General features: G+C 39.4%; 1 protein-coding gene across 1 annotated transcript in view; it reads right to left on the reverse strand.

The window, feature by feature from the left end:
* The window catches only part of magi1b (membrane associated guanylate kinase, WW and PDZ domain containing 1b), a 189,788-nt gene that overhangs the window by 35,093 nt on the left and 127,435 nt on the right, over positions 1-27,260 (reverse strand). Inside the window, exons 4-12 of the mRNA XM_037678617.1 lie at positions 26,264-26,497; positions 23,632-23,857; positions 20,898-20,980; positions 20,156-20,191; positions 15,216-15,273; positions 14,217-14,347; positions 12,157-12,273; positions 8,697-8,882; positions 7,884-8,546 (exon numbers count right to left, since the gene is read on the reverse strand). Of these exons, the coding sequence (XP_037534545.1) occupies positions 7,884-8,546; positions 8,697-8,882; positions 12,157-12,273; positions 14,217-14,347; positions 15,216-15,273; positions 20,156-20,191; positions 20,898-20,980; positions 23,632-23,857; positions 26,264-26,497 (1,734 nt within the window). The remainder of the gene's footprint in view (positions 1-7,883; positions 8,547-8,696; positions 8,883-12,156; positions 12,274-14,216; positions 14,348-15,215; positions 15,274-20,155; positions 20,192-20,897; positions 20,981-23,631; positions 23,858-26,263; positions 26,498-27,260) is intronic.

Genomic DNA, 27,260 nt, shown 5'->3' on the forward strand with positions numbered 1-27,260 from the left:
CTGCAGGAAATTGTTGTGCCAGAGTTTCAATACAAAGGAACACACACGAGGAATCCCACAAGATAGATATGAAAAACTCTTAAAACTAAACTCACTTTGTGTCTAATATAACATCCACTACTAGGTAGCAATGTAATGCGAGATTTTTACGTTTCTATTATGGTATCTGTGAGTTAATTTGTCTCAGATTTGCTGTTCAGAAAAATTTGACATTTTCATTAAATAAAAAAATTAAAAAACATTGCTATCTAAATTTGGCTTTTCCCTGATTTTCTTCAACTGGCGCCCCAGGCAGATTTCATCATTTGATCTAAAAGACTTTCAGAAAACTTTGGTTGAAAGAAGCTGATCTTTACAACTTCAGAAAATAAAAGATTTCCAACCGTTTCCATTTAATGTCACAATCCATTACACAACTGTCAAACTAATATAAATGGCATAATGCCATGACATAATATTGTATATATATTAAACATAAATATGGCTGATTTTGTTTATCCCCAAACTATTAACAACCCAGGGTCCAGTCCAGGAAGCAGAGTTGTAGTCCTCCACCCCTCTCTGCTGCTTCTCCTCTGTTACCCACCCACACCCCCACTGAAACAGCGTCAACTCGCCCACGGCTCAAATTAAATAAACAAAAAATCAGCTCTAAAACTATAAACCATAAAAATCTTATTAAAATAAATACAGTCACGTTATCAGAGCAAAATCATAAAATCATTAAATGTGGATTATTGAACATCAGATCTCTTTCCTCTAAATCCCTGTTAGTTAATGAACTGATAACTGATCATCATATTGATTTATTCTGTCTGACAGAAACTTGGCTACAACAGGAGGATTTTGTTGGTATAAATGAATCCACTCCTGTTAATTATTTAAATGTTCACGTTCCTAGAACAACTGGCCGAGGTGGAGGAGTGGCTTCTATTCTTCAGTCAGGATTATCGATTAATGCCAAACCAGTTATTAGTTATGATTCTTTTGAATCACTGTCCCTCAGTCTTTCTCATCCAAAATGGAAATCAGAAAAGCCACTTTTACTAGTTGTTATATATCGTCCACCAGGCGCTTACTCTCAGTTTTTGTCTGAATTCTCAGAATTCTTAACTGACTTACTATTAAATACTGATAAAATCATCATAATGGGTGATTTCAATATTCATGTGGACGTTGAGAGTGATAGCTTAAGCATAGCCTTTAATAATTTAATAGACTCATTTGGTTTTACCCAAAACGTCCGCACATCTACTCATTCTCATCATCACACTCTTGATTTAGTTCTGACCTATGGTATAGAGATTAAGGACTTGGTAATAGTTCCTCAAAATCCTATTCTGTCCGACCATTTTTTAATAACCTTTGAGTTTACATTAAATGACTACACAGTCACTGAGAGTAAATTCCATCTCAGCAGGTGCTTATCAGAAAATGCTGTAACCAAATTTAAACAATCTCTTCCATCAATGTTTTCCTCTGTCTTGCAGAGTAATGCATCAGAGAACAGTGACTTAGATCATCTAGTTCATCATCTTACAACTTCAATGCAAACTTCACTTGATAAAATTGCTCCACTGAAAAAGAAAGTAATCAATCAGAGGAAACTGGCTCCTTGGTTCAATTCTGAGTTACGTACTTTAAAGCAGGCATCTAGAAACCAGGAGAAAAATTGACGCTCTACTAATGTTGAAGAATTTTATTTAACTTGGAAAGATAGTCTGCTAACATATAAAAAAGCTCTCCGTAAAGCTAGAACTTTATATTACTCATCTTTAAGCGCTTTACAGCGCTTTAAGGTTGCTGTAATTAAACCTAAGAAGTCTGACCTTGATTCATAAATTCTGGCCAACTATAGACCTATATCTAACCTAACTTTCATGTCAAAAATTCTAGAGAAAATAGTTGCAGGTCAGTTGTGTGAACATCTACAAAGAAATAATCTGTTTGAAGAGTTTCAGTCAGGGTTTAGAGCTTATCATAGCACAGAAACAGCACTAGTAAAAGTCACTAATGATATTCTCATGGCCTCAGACAATGGACTTGTGTCTATACTGGTCCTGTTAGACCTCAGTGCTGCATTTGATACAGTTGATCACAATATTTTACTACAGAGGCTTGAATATGATATTGGGATTACAGGAACAGCTCTAAAATGGTTTAAGTCATATCTATCTGATAAATTCCAGTTTGTAAATGTAAATAAAAAATCTTCTTCATACACCAAAGTTAGTAATGGAGCTCCTCAGGGCTCAGTGCTTGGGCCAATATTCTTTACTTTATATATGTTTCCATTAGGTAAAGTTATTAAACAGCATGGGATAAATTTCCATTGTTATGCTGATGACACATAATTATATTTGTCCATTAAACCCAATGAATCCAATCAGCTACTTAAACTACAAGCATGTCTTAAAGACATAAAACCTGGATGACCCTTAATTTTCTCCTTTTGAACACAGACAAGACTGAGGTTTTGGTTTTTGGACCTGAGCACCTTAGGAATGAATTTTTCAGTCTTTCTCCCTCCTTAGATGGCATTAATCTGTCTTCCAGCTCTAATGTTAAAAATCTTGGTGTTATTTTTGATCAGGACATGTCTTTTATCCCCCACATTAAAAACGTTACTAGAACTGCTTTCTTCCAACTGCGTAATTTCACTAAAATTAGAAACATCTTATTTAAAAATGATGCAGAAAAATTGGTTCATGCATTTGTCACGTCTAGACCGGACTATTGCAATGGTTTATTATCTGGGTGTCCAAATACTTCTTTAAAACGTCTTCAGTTGATCCAAAATGCTGCTGCCAGAGTCTTAACTGGAGTTAGTGGGAGAGATCATATTTCTCCAGTTTTAGTTTATCTCCATTGGCTCCCTGTCAAATCCAGAATAGAATTCAAAATCTTACTTCCAACCTACAAAGCACTCAACAACCTGGCTCCATCTTATATTACAGATCTTATTGTTCCATATTTTCCTAACAGAGCACTTCGCTCTCAGGCTGCAGGTTTACTTGTGGCTCTTAGAATTTACAAAAACAGAATGGGAGGAAGATCCTTCAGTTATCAGGTTCCTCTCTTGTTGAACCAACTTCCAATCTCTGTCCGTGAGGCTGACACATTATCTAGTTTTAAAACTAGACTTAAGACTTTCCTTTTTGATAAATCCTATAGTTAGGGTTGGCTTGGGTTTCCTGAGCTGTCCCTTAGTCATGCTGCTATAGGCTTAGACTGCTGGAGGACAAACTAACCACACTTTTCACTCTGATACTGTCTTTACTTACTCTGCTCAACCTGTTTTGTATTTGTAATTATTTTTTCTATCATTAACATGTGTTTTTTTGTCTTTCAGGTACACCTGGACCGATACCTGGACCTATCATTCTGTGTTCGTCTGTCTCTCCTTCCTGTCCTCTCAACCAGCCGGTCAAAGCAGATGGCCGCTTGTCCTGAGCCTGGTTCTGCTGGAGGTTTCTTCCTTTTAAAAAGGAGTTTTTCCTTTCCACTGTTGCCACTGTGCTTGCTCAGGAGACTGCAACAAAGCCAAGATTCATCTTGTCTGCTGGATTCCTTAGATAGAGAACTTTACTAATTGGCTTTTATGTGAATGTTTCTGTAAAGTACCCTGAGACAATTTTGTTGCGATTTGGTGCTATATAAATAAACTGAATTGAATTGAATTAAACACGTCTTTCTTGTAAATGAGTCCTGGTGACTCAATGAGACTAACATGTATAAATAAAGGTTGAATTAATAACATACATGACTTGATTTCTGTCCAATATTTCATGACAAGCAGATATTGAATATATAATGTTCACAATTTGCAAGTACATATGATTGAAGATAAGAACTTTAGAGAAAAAATACCCAATTTCTAAAGATCTTATGTCACTTTAACAGATTAGCCAAGGCAATAATGTTGCATATTTCATGTTTCAAAAGGACTGGTGTCAATATTTAATACCAATATTAAACAAAACAATGTTTTAAAAAACGAGATACAATTGTATGTAAGCACACTGTTGCTGGTGTGGAATAAAGGCACACACTCATTCACACTTCCCCACAAGTTGAATCGTGCATATACTGACACACTGTGAGAAAAAGAGCAGGCGAGGGGGGCTTGCAGTAGCACAAAGCCGCCTTGCTTTAACGAGTGTGTTTCTTCATGTGCCAGTCCTCAGGGATCGGCTTCCATTTTCATGTGGGCGAGCAGGTGTGTAATACATTCTGGCAGTCGGGGAATAGAAACAGAAAAAGGAGGGATGGAGGGATGGAGAATGTGCTGGATTTCCCACCAATTAAGACTGAGCAGGGGTCACTCTGCCTCTAATCTATAATTGAATGCGTGACTGTTCATGTCTGGGACTGACTCTGTGGATTTGGACGTGTGTGTGTACACACACACAAGCAGTGTTTGCTCCGAGGATATAATGCTCCTGATTGATGGACAGAGAGTGCAAGTGAAAGAGAATACCAGAGAAAACAAGATGTGTGGGTGTTTATAAGCAAAGCTGACATCAGGACCCCAATTAGGGACCAGTGTGCTTTGCTGCTAGTGTTGGTGGAGAACCAGATTGAGACGGAGGCTGAGAGAGTCTGAGCAGGAGAGTAATTAAAGCACTGTGACCAAAAAAACCCTCGTTAATGTTCTCATGAGGCACTGCATGTGTGTGTATGTAACTAACAGACATGATATCATGTGTGTTCTTTAAAATATGACCTGAAAATCAATTATAATTTAACATGAAGATTGTCAGTGGGAATTCAGTGAGAAGGAAAAAAAAGCTAAAAAGGCTAAAAAAAAAAAAGACTGCTCAAACAATCAATCAACTAATAAGCTGAAAAATTAGCTGTGAAAAAAAGATTAATTACACTGATAAGTTTAAGTCATTTAAGCTAAAAACCTTTGTAAATTAACAGAGGTTGAACTCATCAGCTGCTCATCAGTAAATTATGCAAAGAAACTGTTCTGGTAAGAGTGGTGCATGTCTAAACCATTTACAGTCGGTGTAGACCTGCACCTGGCTTTATCTGACGCATGATCTGCTTATCCAGAGGAATCCACAGTTTGTGTTATTAAAATGAATAAAGAACAACTCTGTCCAATCCTTCCTGCACAACGGTGCTTCTAATCTAATAAACGAGTCAAAGGACAATCAGCCTTCGGTTTCTGTAGATACAGGTGTGCTTTAAACGTGACAGATTATCGTCTATAGTCACTCACTGCCTTCTTTTAGTTAATCTGATTTACTGAAGGTAAAGTGTAAAGGATATACACCCTAAATGATTTGCTGCTGAATTTCATTTGCATCAAACCACACAAATCTAATGCAAGCTAGATGAAGAGCAGGGCCTTGTTAAACTTTTTATGCAATATCAGTCAATATTGATCCAGAGTTTGCAGTTTACCGATGATGTTCTACGAATACGAGGATAATGCACTTTTTTCAAATCAAGATATTTATTATAGGCTAAGAATTATGTGCTACAAGGTATTTTAGAAATAATTGCCTATCAATTTGAAAAATATCTCCATAAAATCCATATTAGTGCCCGTGCAGCTGTCAGTCAAACAGCAGCACCAACAGCTTCCTGCTGTTATGCAACCACCTCGGTGACTCCTGAATCTTTGCTGAATACCAACAAACCTTTAGAGAGCAGCCGCTGAGAGCCACAATAAAAAAAGTCTCACTTGTTCTAGTTGGACACAGGAAATTATCCACTCTTTGCATGAATTACTAAACTGCTAATATTCTGAGCTGGCAGTATTTTTTACTCAACCAAACGGTTTCTAGTGCTTTAGCACCTTTCGTATTTCAAACGTTGTATAGATTTAAAGAATAGCACAATCGTACAAAACTTCTCAGAATTCTTATCCAGTTACATCATTTGTTCTCTAATACTGCTACATTCATATTTCTTTGGTTTAAACCAAATTTCATTACGTGCCCATCAAGGTCACAGAGGCACAGCTAAGCTACCTTCAGTTTTATACAAACACAAAACTCTAAACATGATGAATTCATTTCACTTCATGGCTCGTATGCTTTTTTTAAGATTCATTAAGATTAATGCAAAAGGGGGGATAATACTCTTCCTATGCTGATGATTATTTTTTCTATTTTGTGTTCATGTATTGAGAATCCAGACAACGAGAGTGACAAAGTGCAAGACCTAAGTGTGACAGGCTAAGATGGAGGATCACATAACACGAGAGCGAATAGAGGAGATAAGGTGAAGACTTGACATTTGATAAGTTCTCATTGACTTAAATCTAAAAAGCGGATAAATACACGTGGACCCACACCCAAAAACAATTTTGTTATTTGAATTATTAAGCCCAAAACAAGTGTGGGACAGCCGGATAAAGAAAATAGCCTGATTACTGGTACCATAGGTCAGCAGGTCAGAGAGGGATTGGGTGAAAAATACTGACATTTAATAATTTCCCTATTAATCTCCATTCACAGATGCTTTGTTAGTGTCTTAGTCAAACAATAACGGTCATCCAGAAGCCATTACAAAAGCTGCTACTTTAACAGAATTAGTTACAGACTGCAGCTTGATAAAAACTAACCAACACTTGACATTTACATGACATTCACTGAACAGTTCCGCCCCATCCTATCTCACTGATCTTCTGCAGCCATATGTCCCACCGCGCTCTCTGAGGTCAGCAGACCAGATGCTTCTCTCAGTCCCAGAAACCTGCCGTAAGCTCAGAGGTGACAGGGCTTTCTCTGTTGCAGGTCCACGACTGTGGAATGAGTTGCCACTGAGTGTCCGGCAGGCTCCCACACTCTCAGTCTTTAAGTCTCGCTTGAAGACCCACTTCTATTCGCTTGCCTTTAACATGGTGTGATTTGTTTTGGTCCGGTCTGTTCTCTACTCTGTTGGCCATTTTAGTTAGCTTCTGCTGCTATTTGTATCTGTATTTCTATTTTATGTTTTCCTGTCCGCTGTGCATGTTTGTTTTCTTTTGTACAGCACTTTGGTTGGCCTTGTTGCTGTTTTAAGTGCTCTATAAATAAATTGGTATGGTATGGTATGGTATTTACATTAAAGACTAAATGTCATGGACTTCATTTTAAAGCAAAGTCAGGTGGGTGGATAAAACCAGAACACATGACTGGATCTTTAAAGACACTTCCTTGAACATGGTAGTCTAAAAGCCCAAAGTAAATTAAGTAGACAGGTTGTCGACCAAGTGACAGGAATATAGCGGAGTGCATCAGGACAGACAGAGAGACGTGTGTGAAAAAGACTACAACAATAGGGATGGTATTCAAACCCTTTTACCCAAAACTCCAACGTGTTTCATTTATTTTTCATGTTTACTCCGTTTATCATTCGAACCTCCCGTCTGTTGTTCTGTCTCCGTTTCATTTGAAGACAGCCATGTTTGACTTGTCAGTGCAGTTTAGCGTAAGCACCCCATCTTCCTCTCTTCCTATGACACTCTCAGACATGTCCTGAACAATCATTTCAACTTCCTCTGTGACTCCTTATTTCCTTTCTTACCATAATCATCATTCCATTTTCCCTGGTTTGCAATCCAATCTGTTTTTCTTCCACATTCTATTTGCATGAATAAATAAATGTGTGCGTCAATAAAAAGAGCTCTGTGGGCGAAACCAGCATGTAAGGGGGAAGCCCATTATTTTTTTTTTACCAACAGAATCAATCAGACTCAAGGCAAAGGTTTGTTTTGTTTAGCAGTGCTTCAACACACGGGCACATAAATCAAAGACAGCCACAGAGCTTGGATCCATGCCACCCCCCCACAGCCGCACCTTCCTCATCTCCATCTGTGTTTATGGGTTACAAAATGAATGACAAGTTCACTGACACAAGTGTAGAGTTCAGCTTTCTCTTACCTCTCTGCACCAGCATGGTGACCTCACTGCCTTTTGGACACTTGCTGAGCAGGTCCACCACCTGGTTGTGAGACATGCTCTGCACATTTCTTTTGTTCACCTCGACGATGATGTCCCCCTCCCTGAGGCCACGGCAGCGTGGGTAGTCCACAATCTGCTTCACTCTCTGTCCTCCACCACCGGGACTGTCCGCAATTGTGAAGCCAAAGCCCTTGTCTCCTTTCTCCATGTGTACAGTGATGAGTTCAGGTTGTGTTGCAATGGCTGATGCCAAGGTTACCACGTCACTGGAGTAACCAAGCTGGGAGGAGGTATCAGAAGCAGTCTCTGTAGTGGGGCTAAGAGGTTGGGGGAGGCCATTGAGAGGTGCCACTCCACCGTTGATAGGGCCATTGTTGAGGCTCTGACTGCCTTGGCTAGATGGCGAGTCATAGCTGTTGGAGACTTCCTGGCCATTGACGATTATGGGTTCTTTGTTGTCAAGAATGGCCACTGAGGTAACCAGGCTGGTGTTCGGATCGTCCGGGTCAAAAGGCAGAGGATAGCCACGACAAAGCTCCAAGTTGACCATGGAACCAATGGGAATCGACTGAAAGATCTTTACAACTTGGGCATGTGTGTAGCCTAGTACGCAGGTGTCATTGACGCTCACAATCACGTCACCTTTAAGCAAAGTAAAGGTAACAATTACTTTAGAAAAGTAAAACACTCACTTGGAAAATAAAACTCGAATCATTAGGTACTTTACGAACAGCCTTTCAGCTGAACCAGAATTTCTTCCTCAAATAATAAAACAAGTTCAAGCTTACAAACCTGTCTCCATTTTGCCATCGAGGGCAGCAGGTCCATCAAGAACTAAGCTCTTTATCTGGAGGAACTCATCAGGTTCATCCCCTCCAACAACAGTAAAACCAAACCCTCTACGACTCTTCTTTAGTTTGGTATTAATAAAGGTCCCGTTCAGTTCAGATCGGTTCCGAGTGAAGAAAGGCTTTCCTCCTGAACACACAAACACAAACATTTCAACGTCATGCGCATTTTTGTAGAAACACACATTTACTACAGAGGAGTGGAATCAACATGGATGGATACTAATTGAGCCACTAGAGTCACTCTCAGTCTTGAGAAATAAGGCGCTCTCAGCTCTAGCAGTTATAAGGACTCTCTGAAGATTATAAGGACTGTTAGTCCCTCTTTGAGGTAGTTGTAAGGACCTACCCATTTGTGTTCACTCCTTCAGGAGGAATTGATGATTGTGCCACAGTTGGTAATTGATCAATGTGATCACGTCAATTATGATGCTCATACTAGAAAAGCTGTATTCACATACGGCTGTGGCTGAGTGGTTAGAGCAGTCGTCCTCCAATGCAAGAGTTGGGGGTTCGATTCCACAAACAGTCACATGCTGAAGTGTCTCTGGGCAAGACACTGAACCCCTCATTGCCTCCGATGTGTGTCCCATCAGTGTATGAATGTGATAAAGCTCTGATTATTCTTTGTACAGATACAGTGGAGTGCTGTATGAATGGGTAAATGAGGGCACAGATTATGTTGTAAAGCGCTTTGAGTATCTTGATTAGATAGAAAGGTGCTATATAAGTACAGTCCATTTACCATTTACATAGCTAGTGTTTATTTGCTTAGCCAACCAACACTTATGATTGGACCAATAATTTCTCTTATGACACTCAACAGTCCCTATTGAGCCAATAAAGCTTCTACTCTAAAGCTAAAAAAATAGTTATAGGGAATAGCTACAGTACCTGCAAACTAACTAACTAAATAACAAGCTAACTACCTCAAATAATTAAAGAAATGCCAAATGGTTTGCTAGGAACCCAAAAGCATGGACATCCTGCATTTCAGCATCAATGAAACCCTGTCTACCCATGTTTGTCTTTTTGTTTCTTTGGACGGGCTGTACTGAAATGTAATTTTGTTGTGCTTCTGTGCAATGACAATAAAGGCATTCTGCTTCTGATTCTGAAAGGCAATTGCTTTTGGATGCTAGCTCATCCTGCACAAATACAATAAAAATTAAGGTTGAAAACATGATTCCATGGCGGCACAGTGATTTAGTTGGTAGAGCTGCCGCCTCTCCATGAGAAGGTCGCTTCAGTTCAAATCCTGGGCAGAGTCCTTTCTGGGTGGAGTTTGCATGTTCTCTCCGTGCATGTGTGGGTTTTCTCCGGGTACTCTAGTTTCCTTCCACAGACCAAAAACATGCATGTTAGACTGATTGATAACTCTAAATTGTCCCTAGGTGAGACTGAGAGAGTGAATGGTTGTTTGTCTCATTTGTCTCTAAGTGGCCCTCTGATGGGTCTGGTCTCTCTTGTAAATAAGTTCCAGAGGCTCAGTGGTATTAACCTGTATAAATGAAGGTTGAATGAATGGACTGGAGACCTGTCCATGGTTTCCACTGCTTCTCTTGCAGTGATGGCTGGATATGGGCACCAGTGACCCCCGTGACACGAAAAGGAAGAAGAGGGTAAGATAATGGATGAATGGATGGATGGATGGATGCATGGATGGAACATGATTCCACAACTGCATGTGCTGAAGGACTGGAGTACTACCAGTGGACATGTGTCTTTATTAATTTCACGTTGTGGATCATCTGTGATGGATTTCTCATGAAATCAGTCTGCAGTCTTTTTCAGTCAAGCATCTCAAAAGCATGAATAATGATAAACCTCCATGTTGTTCTTGTGGTCTTTCTGAACGAGACACTGATCCAGGCACCAAATGGTAACAAGTGAATAAATTAGACTAAAAGTAAATCAATGTAATCCAGTGACGCAGCTGAAAGCTTTTTCCCATCGAGTGCTAACATTTGATCCTAGCACACCAGCACCTCTTAAAATGATAAACACTAAAATTAGATCTAATGATCTATTGATGGAGATGATTTTACTGATCTTCACATGATGGATATCTGATGTAAACTGGTATTAATATTTAAGAGCATAGCTTTAGACAACTGCCTTTTTGAAATTTGATTCACAGGTTTGCTTACAAAAACGTCACTTGTTCTAAAGACAGAATGCTGTAATTCTAACATAGTTCCTTTTTTAATATTTTGCCTTCATCCAAGTAATTAAACATGAAATGACTAAATGTTTGAGACAAAAACCTAATTTCTATTGTAAGGTGCTATTTACCATCTAAAATGTGAAGAACTGAGAAATAAAGTGCAACACGTGAACGCAGACGCATAAAAGCTAAGGTTTAATTTATTATAAAATACTTTATTTAGGCTGTATGTTATCCCAGCATGTTTCTTGATGTGTTTCAGACACATTTTGACACAGAAATAAAAACAAAAGATGTGTATGATGGAAAGTGTGTACATCAGAGGAATGGGTGTTTAGTAATCAGCAGTACCACATCATGTTCAGGCAGTGGCATGGTTTGTGCACACAATGAAAAATGTATTACCCTTGGAGTGAGTTTACGTCCTTGTGTTTATAGAGGCCATGCTACTGATAGTGTTACTCAGACATGCAAGATGCGATTAGACTGGGAGCTGTTAATGCCTTTTTCTTTACAGAACGTATAAGAAGCAGGAATCAAGATTTCACATGACGTCTTCCTCTGCTGGGACATCTAAAGGAAGCACATTCATGTGAAAGCAGGCTAGAATGAGAGTGATGAGGAGAAAGAACGATGGACTACACCATCAACTGAAGCAAAACAGACAGTGGCGGAAAGAGACGGGACAAAAGCCAACAAGACAGCGAGCTATAAAACAAAGCTCGACAAAGGAAAAGGTGTCCGACGGAGTGGCAAGGGAGAGTAAAAGGACGAGCCAGAATGAGGCCGTTAATTCTCCTCCAAGGTTGGGCTAATTAGACAAGCTGCTGGTGGGAGGCTGGGATGAAAAGAGCTGGCATCGAGGAGAAGGAAAACCACAGCAGTCGTAGGTGCATGGCTAAACGAGGGGTGAAATCAGGCCGTTATTGGATTTCAACATGGGACATAACAAAACTGAACTAATCACATTCTTATTTGGAACGTCTGCCAAAAAATATTTAAAGAAACGGGAGCCGTTGTGCATTAAATATGTGATAAGTTTATTAAGAATATATGAAACTGCTTTATAGTGTGAGTTTCATGCTGGATTTTCATCATGAAAACTAAAGCATGGCCTTAGGCACAAGCGCAAAAAAGTATTGTAGAACAATCTTGTACAGCACGAAGTTGCTCAGAGAAACACAGACTGTACTGTAAGTGGAAAAGTAATGAGGTTTAAAACATTAATTCAACTTACGTTTTTGTCCCATGGCACTGGGCACGGTGGGACCTATTTGGGGCTCCCTGTAGGTCTCATGGTTGGCAGCATAGCTGGCCAATGGAGCCCCTGCTAATGCCGAGTCCTCGATCCACTCTGCAACATCAAGAAGCACACATTCTCTAGATGGAGTCTGGACAGGAGCACTCCTACTTTTAGAAGAACAACTCAGGACTCCTGTGTTTGGGAAGCAGCTCGTTTGGTTTCTGTGAAGCTCAGTGAAGAAGTACTGAGCAACAAGTGAATGGTTGTACTTAAAGTAAGTCACAAAGTCATTATTAAAACAAAGTTATTTTAAATTGGCTGCCATCTGTCACCTGCAGATGTTTAATAATAGCTCAGAGGGCAGTTGGACATGAGCCATTTCCAGTTTCAAATCCACAATGTGAAAACGTCACATTATCAAAACCACCAATTTATTTATTTATTTATTTTTCCTGTATCATTCATACAGTATAAATACCTTTTGATAAGAAAGCAGAGACAATGGTTAAGATTACTTTAGAAATCCAAATAAATAGACAAGTTACTTGTGCTATAGTATTGTTTTAGTCTGCCTTTTATTTATTTATTTTATTTTATTGTAATCAATTAATCTCCAATAGGGAAATTACTGGTAATTATCTGCATTTTCCCCGTTGCGCATGTGAGCACACATGTGAATGAAGCTTGGGGCTGCCATCCGAGGTGCCCGGGGAGCAGCTGCGGGGTTGAGGGTGGTGGGGGTTTAAGGGCCTTGCTCACGGGCCAGAGTGGGGCAAATGAGGGTGGAGGCAGGTGTGGGTGTTTCACCTTTTCCACCCACATTTGATGTTGTCGGTCCAGGGAGCTGACCGGCGACCCTCCAACCACAGGCCCACCCTCTCAAACCTCTGTGCCACCGCTCCCCTTTTGCGTATACATCTCTTTTCAAACAGCCTACTTGACTCTGGTGTTTTTACGGACACTATTTTAAATTTAACTTCAACATTTGTGATTAAATTAAACATTTTAGTCTTAATCACAAAGATCGTAGTAAATACAAATGTAATCATTGGCTGATAACAACTGGAGTGACAGTCATTTCTGCTACTGTTAGTTTCTATGCATCAGAAAAAAAATGTATATACTATATTAGGCAATATATTATTATAACTATAATATAATATAATCACTAGTAAGCAATATGTGGTATTTAGACAGGGGCAGTAATAGTATTTAAATAGAAGCACATAAACCATGTACTGTAGTTGTGCATTATTCAATTTCTGTTTCAATAATATCATGAAACTTTGTTTAAGGTTATCGTCCCATCACAATCTCACACTAGCCCATACCTAAGTGCAACCATTTAATTAAATATTCCCAGTGGTGAGATATAATTATTAAAGATGTGGGGGAGTGGGGTACAAACTAAGCATGAAAAGATGTATTTTTGTAGAAGGGCTCTGCTTTCATATTAGGTGGATGTCAGTGGGTGAATTTAATGTTTCCTGCTGAATGAGCAGACGATGGAGAACAATAGGAGAATCCTATTAAGGATAAAAGCTTTATTTACAATACATTTCTTTGTGGGGCATCCAGTGAGTAAATACGCTGTAAACCAGCATGCAGGAGCAGCATGGAGTCATTTCCTGGTTAAGATTTGGCAGCTTTGTCTAAGTATTTTACCAAAATACTACAGTATTAGTCTCATTATTGTTAGGTTTTAATTAAATTAGAAATCAGACTCATTTTTAGAAATTAATAATTTCAGCAGAAGTCATATTTGTTCTTCGCCTTGGGAGAAAAGCTTACAGGTTATAATCACAAATAAAAAATACAAAAACAAAAGAAAACAAATAATTTTAAAAGGCTACGTTGTACAGCCGCAAATAATAGTTATGTCTTTATGGAAGGGCACTTAGCAAATCATAAAGCTGTAGCAGGCAACGCCACAAAGAACAGCAGCAGTAACTGGTATAAAACGTTCGTACACACACAGAGACACGCATTATTCAGGCATCCACATGAGGAGAAAGAAAGAAAATGACGCCCTTGGTGGGGGCTTGTGAACGAACCTCGGATGTAGCGCTCACCTTCAGGTGGCTGCTGGCTCTGGGGCTGAGGCTGCTGGGGCAGATGCTCCAGCTGCCTGCGCTTCTTAGCCTCCAGCACTGGGTTCTCATACTGGGTCTTCCTGTTTATATGACTAGGAGTTTGCAGAACAGGAGGGATGAAATTACAGGAGATAAACGCAGTAGAAGAAAAAAAAAAATCAGGATATTGGGGGAAACAGCAGGGAGGGACAGCATGGTGGGGAAAACAATCCAGAAAAAGATAAAAAGAAGGAAGAACACAGGAACAGGGTGAAGGAACGAGGGCAGGGGTGGAGACAAGGAGATGAGTTTTAATAAACTAAAACAAAAATACTCATGAACCTGTGCTAGGATGAGTCTTCCTGGCTGAGATGTCCATGAAGTAACGCACGAATCAAGCTCTAGGATGATAGCTAATCTATTAGACATCTTTTAAATTAGACCCATGCAGAAGAAATGGACGTGTCCTTACAAAAAACAAAAAAAAAGAAACCTGGAAGTTTTGTATTAAATGGCAAATGAAGGCAACTGTGAATAATGTGCATGAAAAAATATACTCTAAAGAGAAACTGAAAGTAGAAATGCCTCGTGCTTGAGCCCCCAGGTGCTGCTTTGAACAACATCAAAAATGTGTGAAACATATTTATATTAATGGTGCAGGCCAGCGGCTGCACGCCGTCTTTGATACATGAAACACACACACACAAACATGCTTGCTGCTCATTTTCCCAGATGGTATAGATGCAAACAAAACGGCCTACATTTGCCAGGATGCAAATTTTCTAAATAGCTGAGGCACAATCTGGCTGTGATTGTCTCTGAGTTACAATAAGACGAGAAGTTGTTCTTGTTAGAATGAAAATGTGCAGATCTCCTTCATTTTATGTGCATAAAGAATCATTACTTTTGTCTTATTTTTATTCTGCATGCATGAGTAAAACTCTGAAGCGTCCTTGTGTTTCATACTGTGAGACAACTTACTCAACGTAGTAGACCCCGTAGACTGGATCGTCTATTTTCTCCCATCCTGGTGGAAGCTCTGCAAGGACAGCAGAGACACAATGAGACAGAGGACATGGAGAAAACCTAAGGTGGCAAACTACAGTAGTCCCTCGCCACTTCGTGGTTTCTCTTTTGCGGTTTGTCAAAGATTGTCAACTTTAATATTAGTCAGGTGATTGGGACATTATAGGATAAAAAGTTAACAAAAAATAAAATACTTCCGACAAGCGCCGCCATTTTGTAGTTTTCTTTCAATTAGCCTGTACTGTAACGCCAGTCAAAGAACTACACTACCCAGTAGGTGTGTAACAATACATCAATTTAAACCGATATATCGATTAAATGATTAATGATTCAATTATATCCTGGCAAAACTAAAACATTGATTCATATCGTCATCTTTAAAATACGCTTTTATTTTGAAATTCCCAAGGCACGGCTGTGGTACCATTTCCGTGCGCGGCTGCGCTCTGCGGCCGCCTCAGCAACATGGCAAACGAGGCAGAAAACACAGAAAATGAAATTCACTCTCCTGCTGGATTTAAATCAACACTGTGGAAATATTCTGGATTCTGACAGAAGGACGGCTCAACAGACAAAACTCATGACGTATTCAACAGGCGTCAGTGTGAGTTCAAATACTCGGGAAACAACAAATATGTCCGTTCACCTGAAGAAGAAACACGGCATTGATAGCCATGTTATGTAAGCTCAATATCTATGTTTGTTTCTTTATAACTGAAAGGTAATCAGGACACTTTCAAGTTAACTGGTTTAAAAAATGCACTTAAACATGAGAAATGTGAGACGATACTGAACAGATCATTTTTATTTTTTTATTAATTAAGAAAAAACAATGTTTTTATTTAAATGCCTGGTGCCTGTAATAATAGAAATAAAATGATAACATCATATTTGAATTGTTTTTGTAAATGTATTTATATGTAAATGAGATGGGCATTTGGTATCGCAATATTTGATATATATTGGTCCTTACTCATAGTGACTCGGCACTCAATGGATGCAGAGAGCCGATCAGTACCCGACCAGAACCGGACCAGGACTACTTCTAGCCTCATCGTTCAATCTGAGTTCTTCTTGCCGGCCCACGAAGCCTCTCGAGCAGGGAGGTGTTGCTTTGAGGTCCGGTGCCTTTTCCAGGGCTCATCCGAACTTTTTTCATCCGGATCCCTCTGGATTATTTGGACTCGATCGGGACCATTGTGCGGTTTTGTGTTGGCTCTCCGAAGGTCCGGCTCTCTCCAAAATCATCTGGTGCTTAACGGCTGCATAGAGCCGATCAGAACCGGACCAAAACCAGACCAAGACTGGTAAGTACCCACATAAAATTTTGCAGTACTGTACAGTACATATATGTATGTTGTTAAAATGATGTAGGTTTAAGAGTTTAGAACATTGTATGAGTGTGGGAAGGGTTTATAAAAACTTTATATATATATATATATATATATATATATATATATATATATATATATATATATACTAAAATAAATATAGTGCTCCTACTTCGTGGTTTTCCACCTATTGCGGGGGGTGTGTGGAACGTAACCCCCATGATAACTGAGGGACTACTGTACCAGGAAGCCTTGCATTCATCTATGAGATGAAGCCAGGAGAAACCTTCTGCCTGTCAGTCAGTGTTCAGGACTAAAGTAACCCAGCAGCTTCACAGGCTGTCTGGCTGCCCCCCCACCTCTGTCACCTTAAACTGTTGACCTTTCAGCACATCAGATAAGAACACAGCCAAACCCCCTTGGGCAGAGATGAAGAAAAGACCAGAGAGGATGGGGAGATGAAAGAAAGGCAGGAAGGAAAGAAAACAAAAGAGAGGTCAGAGTGACGAGAGGAGAGAGGGACAGAAAGAAATAACAAGAACGACGAGGCAGGTGAAGATCTGAAGGTGAAGAATCCGAGGAGGAGTGGAATAATCCAGGATTTCAGAACTGAACAGAAACAAAAATAAAAGCTGCGAGTGGGGGAAAGTGACTGGGTGGTTTGTGAATAATTTATTTTCTTTTCTTCCTACGAGTGACAAACATGAAGAAGAATGTTCACAGAAACAAACCTGTCCAATTAGTGAAAAGATGTCCTTGGTTCAACACAAAGCTGCTGTGACCATGATGTCTGATTAATTTAGCAGATTTTATTATTATTATTTTTAATATATTGCAGATCTAGCTCCCAGCATGCACCCCGTCTTGAAAAAAAAAACTACTTAACCAGAGATGGCACTGAAACAGCGATAAAAGCGTGCTTAAGGAGAATTTTACAAAATTACAGCCACGTTTGACCCTGATTTTGAAAAGATCTGAATGTGACCGTTTATTTCTGCGGCTCAATCACTTTGACAGTTTATATTTCAGACAGAGCATCTTGATTCTGTTCTGAGGGCTGATTTCATCTGTGTGCAAACAGGAAAAGACTCAGTCACAGTGTGGCTGGCTAGAGAAACCAGTTGTGCAATAATCCTTTTTTGTGATGTATAAGTTTAACATCTCATTAACCCCTGTTGATGCCGTTTGGCCCAGATGTTAATTACAATCATCTAAACGAAAGTGCCTCCCCCCTGAGCTGCAGAGGAGTCAGCGAGGAGCACATTGAGCTTGTTATTTACATGTTTGTGACTCACCGAGCTAAAAGAAGTGCCACCCGCAGCCAAAAGGCAGGCGATAATGTTTTTGCTGTGTCTGTGTGTTACCAGAACATCTCGTGAACTCTGTTAGCAACATTTTTCATGGACCACTTCATAGTTTTTATTGAAACTTGCAGAAAATAATCATTGAATGATCATCTACAACTGATTAACTTTGGTAAATATTTCAATTCAAGATGGCCACCACAGCTAGATGACATTGGCCAACACAAAAATAGCTATTACTCTGTCAGTTTAACAGATGTTGAGCTATAATTTGATGTGGTGGTAGCTGGGAGTTAGTCAACACATGCTCCGAGCGTGACATCCTATAGCACTGCATACAGATCACTTTATTTTCACTCTTTGACCAAAATAGCTACAACACTTTGTCTCAAAATCTCGTATGGAATATGGGACAACATACACTTCAGCAACGGCAAAATATTTCACAACCACAACTGACAACCTCAAGTTGAGTTCATTAATCCATCAACATTTAGATCATTTAAAATAAGCACGTGCGCCACAGAAGGAGAGAAAGGTTACAGAGAAAATGTTGCTGCAAGGGAAAAGGCTGACTTATCCTCCTCAGATGTTTTGATCTGGAACAGTAAATGGATGGAGGTCCCGCTTCACCTCACGCAAAATTCTAATCACCCACTTGATTTCGCACACCGCACTAGTTCTGCTCCACAAGGAGCACCTGAGAGTGTGTGTGTGAGTGTGTAGTAACAAGTGAGTGCAGAGAGAGGGACGTTTGGTCCAAAGTCCCTCCTTCCTACATCCTACAGGGGAGTCGAGCACATTTCCAGCTGTTTGCATCTGTTTCTCCTGATGCACTGACTGAATGTCTTGACTGAGTGTGTGTGTGTGTGTGTGTGTGTGTGTGTGTGTGTGTGTGTGTGTGCGTGTAGATGTGTGTAAACTGAGGTTCAAAAACCTTTGCCTGCTCCTCCTTCAAAAACAGAATTTCATGGTTTTGTTGCTCCTCTACAGTGGATTGTGTTGGTAATGAATAAAAGTGTTCATTGACATTTAGCAGATTAAATAAAGAATTAAGAACTATTCTGATGAAAAAACAAGTAACCCACTGGTAATTAAAAGCCTAGAGTTCCTTAAAAATGCATTTCTATCCACCTCCTTTCATGCTAGAGATTTGTATGATAGCTGTGGTGGCCATCTTGAATAGAAAATACTATCGGGCTGCTGTTGTTACACTCTATTGTTTTATGTTATTGGTGTTTAGCATATATATTAGAACTTTTAGTGTACAGTTTGGCATTTGTTTAGCGTATATATACTGTTTCGTTTTATACTTTATATTTTTGCTATTTTTGGGTGTAACTGGGACCTTGTGTACACAATTTTGTTCCATCTCATGTTCCACATATGGTGGAAACATCAATAAAATTGAACTTGAAAACAAAGTTAATTACTGGTAGCTTTTGAGAGTATTATTAATCTCTACCAACTGGTCCAAATAAGCCAAACCTGAACCTGGTCCATAAGATATTTTACTAAAGAGATGCTCATACACAGACACAGAAAAATCATGATCACCTTTGCCAGCAGGCATTAACTTAAAAAAAAATATATATATATATATCCTTTTTTTCACATAAATGAAAGAAAAGCAGCACTGACTGCATTAAGCAGTTCCAACCACATGCTTCTGGACCTTTGTATTATTCCAGTTCCTGTCAAAATATGTGATTCATAAAGTTTGGTACAATCATTGGGACCTTATTTAGAAAAACAGCATCATTTATTACCTGTACAACTGTTTCCAGACACTGTTTACCCTGAAAAAGTGACCTGACTTGCTGATTTGTTGGTGTATTGATTGGCCGTAGGAAATAAGACACTCATTTGAAAATCATAATAACTTCATTTGAGCAGCTCATGTAAGAAATGACTGCCTGCTGGGGTGGGACTGTTTGATGTGATGAGGGTAAGTCGACAAATGTGTTAAAGGCCACATGCAGAGGGTGTTTGCTAAAAGTCAGAGTCACATACTAAGGGCTGGCTGGATAAATGTCAAATGTTGCAGTGTCTCATTTGTGCACGATTAGTCATGGTTATTAGAACCGGTCAGAGCTTATGAAAGAAGATATGTGGCCTACTAACTCTGCCATTTCAAACTCTTTAACTTAAGCTGTTTGTTTTAAACAAGATAAAACATAAACATTCTAGGTTACATTATTGGTAAAATGCAAACGTGTGACCCAGAACTGGAGCGTTAAGAGATGAGAGAGCTTCCTACCTAGATCATTATCCAGCTCCTCCGTATGCACCCCTTCTACTCAGTGGGACGGACGAAGCAGCATCGGTGAAGAGACAAAGATGGGTGGGTTAGAGAGGAAAAGAGGCAAACGTGGGTTAGATTGGTGTAATGGCAACAGCTGGCCACTTGGGGGCAAGAGTTAATCAGAGCCTCAACATCCACCTCATCTGACAGAGTTTACAGAAAGAAAAGCAATAGTTATAAATGACACGGCACATTTGAGTCAAATGACCAGATCTCTGCATATTTTTGGACTGAAAGCTGCACATATACATTTGAGGTGCATGAATTAAACACTGCACTTCAGTTTGAGATAAAGAAATTGTTGGTATTCATTAAATGGAATGTGAGTAAGCCTTCTTTAAAAATACAGAAAATGAGGCAACTTGATCTGAGAGTACTGAACCATGAGAGTAGCAGAGCAGCAACACCTAACGACTAACCACTTCACTTACCCAACACTGACACCTAAGGGTTGCTGTGAAAAACTATTCGGAGTTGAACTTGAGTTCATCAAGGTCATGTTAAATTTGTCATGAGATGGTATTTGGTAAATGCATAATCGTGATGGAAATCAAAGAAACAACATCTCTAAGTGTTTTGTCTCCGATTTTTCAGTTTATAATAAAAATACAGATGTTTTTAAAAGCAAAAGACACATATAAATACAGCATCAGTGGCACGTGGCATTCTGGGTAATTGTGTGCACACAAAAACATACCATCATCTTCGCTTTCTTCCAGGGGTTTCTGAGATTTGTCCAGACTCCGAGGGTCTAACCAAGAGGTGGTCTTTGTATTATGGCTGAAGAGAACAAACAAGGACAAATTGCAGATCTTGAGATGAATCTTAATATTATTAAACACCATCCATCCATTATCTTTAACCGCTTCTTCCTTTTTTCGCATCGCGGGGGTCACTGGTGCCCATATCCAGCAGTCACTGTGCGAGAGGCAGGAGACACCCTGGACAGGTCTCCAGCCCATCACAGGGACACATAGAGACAAACGAGACAAACAACTATTCTTTGTCTCACTCACACCTAGAGACAATTTAGAGTTACCAATCAGCCTAACATGCATGTTTTTGATCTGTGGGAGGAAACTGGAGTACCCGCATGTACAGACAGAACATACAAACTCCATCTAGAGAGGCCCTTGGGCTTCTTCTTTTTTTTTTTTATTGCTTTCCCATACAGCTGGACAATAATTTGATAGATATATTTTGCGATATACTTTTATTCAATAACGATGATATGAGTTTTGAGCACATTTTCAATATTTCAATATGATTACAGTGTTTCACTGACGCATTTCTTTTTCTGTTCGGGTTGAAGCGGCAGCTTCAGTTTCAACCCGGACAGAAAAAGGTGTGACACAACTATGTAAGTGCGTGGTGACGTAGATGTTATGCAGAGCTCGAGTCCAGAAGGAGTCAGCGGTAGCAGGCTAGGCTAATGTCCAACGTGTGTTAAGTTTTCGCTTGAAAAATGAGTGCCCATGACCGTCAGAATGTGACTGAACAAGCTTTCACAAGCGAAGAGAAAGCAGACGACATAACTGATAAGAGAGGAAGGACTAAGTCGGCGGTGTGGAAGTGGTTCGGCTCTCTAAGATCCAATAAACTGCAGGTTTCAATGCTGCAAAATGTGACGGAGAGTCATTCTAACTAGCAGTGGGAACAAATCTAACTTGTTTCATCTGAAGAGTTTCCACTCGATAGAAGATGCTGAGAGTCAGAAGATGAAGAACAATAAAGTTTGAGCCAGCGTGTCCCTGAAACAACCCCCATTTAGTGGATTAGCGTTTTCGCCAACTTCGAAAACCTATAGCAGAATTAGCTTCCACTAAGTTTAAACACGGTAAATTTAAGTCAGCTAAAAGTTTTTTTATGACAGTTCTCCACACTGAAAGCATAAAGGAGAATGGTGATTTATACAGAGCAATGCTATGCTAGGCAGAGCAAAGCTAAACGCCACTCAGTGACATCAAAACCATCAGTCCCCCAACCCCCTACCCCCACCCTCTCCTATCTACCGAAACAGTCATGTTGTCAAAGATTTTAACATAAAAGCTAAACCAAACCAAAACAATAACATGAAAAACCCATTTTCACGCTCAGAAACAATTAGAAATGTTGCATATATAATTCCTACCCAGCATGCTATGCAACGCTCACACCGTCTCTGGGACGTAACTCTCTCACACACGACTTCACATATCTTTACTTTAATACAAACATATTTATTACAGCGAGAATATTGATGATGACACACAGCAACTTTGCAGTTAGTTTATAAAAAGTAGTTAACAAGAAAGAGGATTCCTAAAGTGAGTTAATTCATTATAGTAAATGACACGAGGGAGATGTCCGACACACATTGAATGCATCACTCTGCTTCAGCCCAGCAGAGTTCTGCTTTGCCTCTTTGGTTCCAATAGGCCGGATTAATTTCTGAAAGCTCACCTCTGAATGAGACATGGATGCTTTACCTGTGATTTATGAACCATTTTGAGTTGCGTTCACTTACGTTGTCACATTACAGACAGTCTTACAGTGTCAGAGACAGTGGATGATAAAAGTTAGCGCTTTAGCGTTAGCTTATGTAATTAAAAAAAAAAATAATAATCTGTTTAGCAGTTTAGAATTAAAGCAAATTTAGTTAGTGAATCAGCAAAGCAAACTTTTTGGTTAACTGTGTCCACCACTGCTTATACTTAATGTTTAGCTTTGAAAACAGGAAATGAAAATAGGTTTACATTAAGAACAACAGCAACATTTTAGAAATATGTAAGCATTATTTATACTTAATGCTTTTCATTATAATTTGCTTATTATAATTATAGATTTATTTACTTGTGTTTTGTCCAACAGAGGTAAAAGATCCAACTTAATACAAACCTCACAAAAATTGAATTTCTTTGTCTGAATCTAAAATAATAAGACAACTTACTAAATGAGCATTAATAACAGATTTTTAAAAAGTTACATAGACTATATACCACTAGTTGCTGCTTACTGACTGTTATTAAATTATCATTATTATTATGAGTTACTACTAATATATTTTCACTCTTTCTCTTTAGTTTTCTAGAAAAAGGCACAAATTCAAAGCAACCAATTAAGTTTGATGTTAAATTTAATTTGTTGAACACACTGAAGCTGGTTCTATGATACTTCAACGGGTCCCAAAAACAGTGCAAGAGTTGTGTTTGAGTTGGTAGTAACTTCTGTTTGATTTTGCAGACTGGATCATTTAATGTCCTTTTGTAAGCTGGAACCTGGTAAATAGGAAAAAATGTGTAAATCCTAAAAGTTTTAAGATTTCACCGAAAGTTAAAAAAAAAATAAAAAAGTGTAAAGAATAGAAACTTTCCAACGTCATAGAACCAGAAACAATCAAAAACCGAGGACAGTGAAGGTCTATGTATTTGTTTCCATGTCCTGTTACTTACTCTATAAAGTAGACCTCTCCGTTCTCGGTGTAGGCCATCTCCCAGTTGTCAGGCAGAGGTCCCAGCGGATCCTCCGGGGGAGGATGGCTCAGGTGAGAGTGTGACTGCTGTGTGCTCTCCGTGGTGGCCGATGGTGAGGGGGATGTCCCAGCGTAGGACAAGTCACTCTGGTGAGGGGCGTAGGGGCGCACCGGCTGATGAACTTCGTCTAATTCACTCGAGTCTCCTGAAGATGTCATAAACAGTTTTATGTTAAGATTATTTTTATTACACAGTACCAGCAACACCTTTAAGGATACAAAGTAGCCATGAACACACTGCCAACAGAACAGCCTCAACATGCTTACTGGTACTTCCTGAAACTACAAAGATAACTTGGGGGGGCAGTTCACACCGAGAACCACGACCTCTATTGTCTGCACCTGTTATCTCACTTTAACGCTCAATCACAGATAGCAAACAAACAACTTTTGGTTCCACTTTGGTGGAACAAACCAGAGGAAACGGTTTCAGGGCTCTTCTCAAAAGACCAATGAACATGGCGTAACTGAGTGCACCCAGTTCAACCATTTAAACAATCACATACAGAGCTCTTCACAAATCAGCACTATGAATGGCAGCATTACATGTTACCTTCACAAACACAGATAACCTTGTAGTTACTTATATTATCACACATTATTTCAAAGCTCATTAGTTAATTCTAGACTTTACGAGACATACAGCCAGGTGGCAGTATTAAACAGCTCTGAACGGTGATTTTCAAATAAATAAAGTCAAACCCAGAAAACCTAAACACATAAAACTCACCAGTCAAAGAAGCTGTTGAATTTGCTTCCAGAGTTCAAACCAGAGGCTCTTTCAGACATGTCCTCGTACCAAGTCACTCCATTTTCTGTCACTTCCTGCTGCGTCCCCACAACTTCAATCTCCCTCCTAGTTTAACCATTAGCTCTCAATTTCTCTTATTTATCTCAAAGGCCAAGAGTGACAAAAAGGTATGACTATAAGTAAGCTTGCAAACTACACACAGCCTGTTTTCAGGATGATTAAACACTCAGTGTGCAGGTCTGTTTGTCAAAGGTGTCCGCATCAGCTACAAAAAAAAAAAAAAGTTCACGTGCAGCTTTGCCCCGTCATTGGCTCCATGCAAGATAGCTGGAAGCTGGACAAACTGCCTGAAAGCATAAATGTGTGTTTAACAAAAACCTCATGAGGCATTCTGTTGCCAAACTGAAGCCAAATGTATGCCTTCAAGCCTTGTGGTCAATTTGTTGACCAAAGTGTTGATCCAAAGACATGAAAATCATATCTAAATGAAGAAGAGACCCAAAACAGCTAAAACCTGACTTCAGAGTGTGAATCAGAAGCACGGTGTGGACATTTTATAGTTTTGCTCACAGTAAGAAGCTGCACAACATAAAAGCAGTTTTGCAATTGAAGAAGGTCCTAACAAAATAATAAAATAAAAACAAAATCCTGAAAAATTGTCAAACAGAAGAAGCATTTACATGTTTTGAAGAGTATGCTCCTGCAAAATCGTACTGTATAACTTAGATTCACATCGTGCTTTTACAATACCGGGTATTTATTTTATTGTCATGCCAGTCCTGCCTTCAAAGCAGCTAATAAATAAAAAAACAGTGCCTCAAAGCCAGGTGACATTCTCACATGTCAACTGTTCAAGCTCTGTTGCTGCAAAGGTGCAACAGTGTCAGACTGTCGTTGACCCCAACAATTACCTGCAGGATCAATACAGTTCTGTCTTTTCTTATGGCACCGCCAGCAAGCCAAAAATTGCATTGAGATGGTCTGACATTTAAAAAAAATAATAATTTAAACATTAAAAAAATATATAATAATTTATTTGTAAAGCTGTGGTTTTCTAATGGTGCACGCCCGGCCATTGGAGGACGACTGCTCTAACCACTCAGCCACAGCCGCCCCAGTTAAGCTTTTGTAATTGTATGCACAGCCTTCACAATGATTTGTATAATGATTAAAGAAACATTTCCTGCTTGTACATTATCAGAGTCAGAGTCAAGAGTTTCTTTATTGTCATTCGCACCTCATGTGGTACATGTGGTGGAGCGAAATTATGTACACAGGGTCCCAGTTACATCCAACAATAAAATGTATAAGAAAAACAGTAATAACATCTAAGATATGAACTAAGAAAAACATCAACTAAATATACACTAAGCACTCATAACATAAAACATTGAACATCACCACAAACATGAACATGAGTCTGTGAGCAGATGTGCACGCATGAACACATCAACATTGAAACAGATCAGCAGCAACATGAAACAGATCAGCAGCAACATGATATGGTTTTTCACAGTGATTATTCTAGTTAGAGATTCATGAGTCTAACAGCCTCAGGGTAGAAGTGGTGTGTTATATCTCACATTAAAGAAGCAGTTTGACTTAAATCTTATCTTTAAAGTCTTTTGCACATATTCCACATTACTAACTCACTTTAAGGCTTTTTCACCCAACAAGTCCTCCTGGACTCATCACCAGTCAGTCACAGAACCAACACAAAGTGACAAGACAAACCAGCACCGACACTCGCATCTAAACACATGCACTGTTTCTGCTGGTGTTTGTGATTTTACCCACATACCTGTAAAGCTACTGTTCAGGTCAGGGAGGTCCTCGTCGTCTTCCTGTTGCTGCTCACCAAACCCTATTCCAGCATTTTGCATGTCATTGTAGGACTTGGCACGTTGAGGACTGGAGTGCTGAGAGCCCGGCAGGCTGCGGCTGAGCCTGTCTGGCAGTAGGGCATCACCACCACTGCTAATCACTTTCCCAATGGGGGGCTGCAGCGGTGGCTTGGGAGTCCCATAATAGTTACCTAGGAAACAAAAGAGGGGAGGGAGGGGAGAAAATGGGAGGTGGGAGATTAAACACAGAAAAGAAGTTGAGGGAGGATGTGACAGGAAGGGTCAAAGGGTGTGTGTGTGTGTGTGTGTGTGTGTGTGTGTGCGCGTGTGTGTGTGTGTGTGTGTGTGTGTGTGTGTGTGTGTGTGTGTGTGGGGGTGTGTGGGTGTGTGTGTGTGTGTGTGAGAGAGTGTGTTGGGGGGGGGGGGGGTATTATTTTTCAAAAAAAAGATGTTTTAAAAGTTTTACATTTTATTACAACTGGAACTAGAGAAATTGCATTTCCTGCAAAAATGCAGTGTGAATGTTTGCTGCTGAAGAACTTGCAGAAAAACAGCTGAAATTAGCTAAAAACCTGCTGAAATGTAGCCGAAATGGAAGAACAAGCCTAAGTTAATAGAATAAATCAGAAAGAACCTATATTTGCTGAATTAGGTTTGAATAAGCAGAAATTAGCACAAAATTTAAGAAATTAACTAAAAAAAAAAAAAGGGTGAAATTAGCAACAACAAAAAATAGCTGAAACGTCAGAAGGAAGTTTAACCAGAAGAAAGTGGAAGGAGCTGAAATGAGCTAAAAAAAAAAAAAAAAGTAGAATTAGCTGAAAAAGCTATAAAAATTTTTTTTTTACAGTAGCTGAAAAGGTAGAACAAGCATAAATTAGCAAAAGAAAGCATAAATGATACATATTTGCTTAAAAGAAGCAGAAATGAGCACCAAAATGTGGAAATTATCTG

The sequence above is a fragment of the Nematolebias whitei genome, chromosome 7, assembly GCF_014905685.2.
Source record: "Nematolebias whitei isolate Nwh7 chromosome 7, NemWhi1, whole genome shotgun sequence".
In the NCBI taxonomy this organism is placed as follows: Eukaryota; Metazoa; Chordata; class Actinopteri; order Cyprinodontiformes; family Rivulidae; genus Nematolebias; species Nematolebias whitei.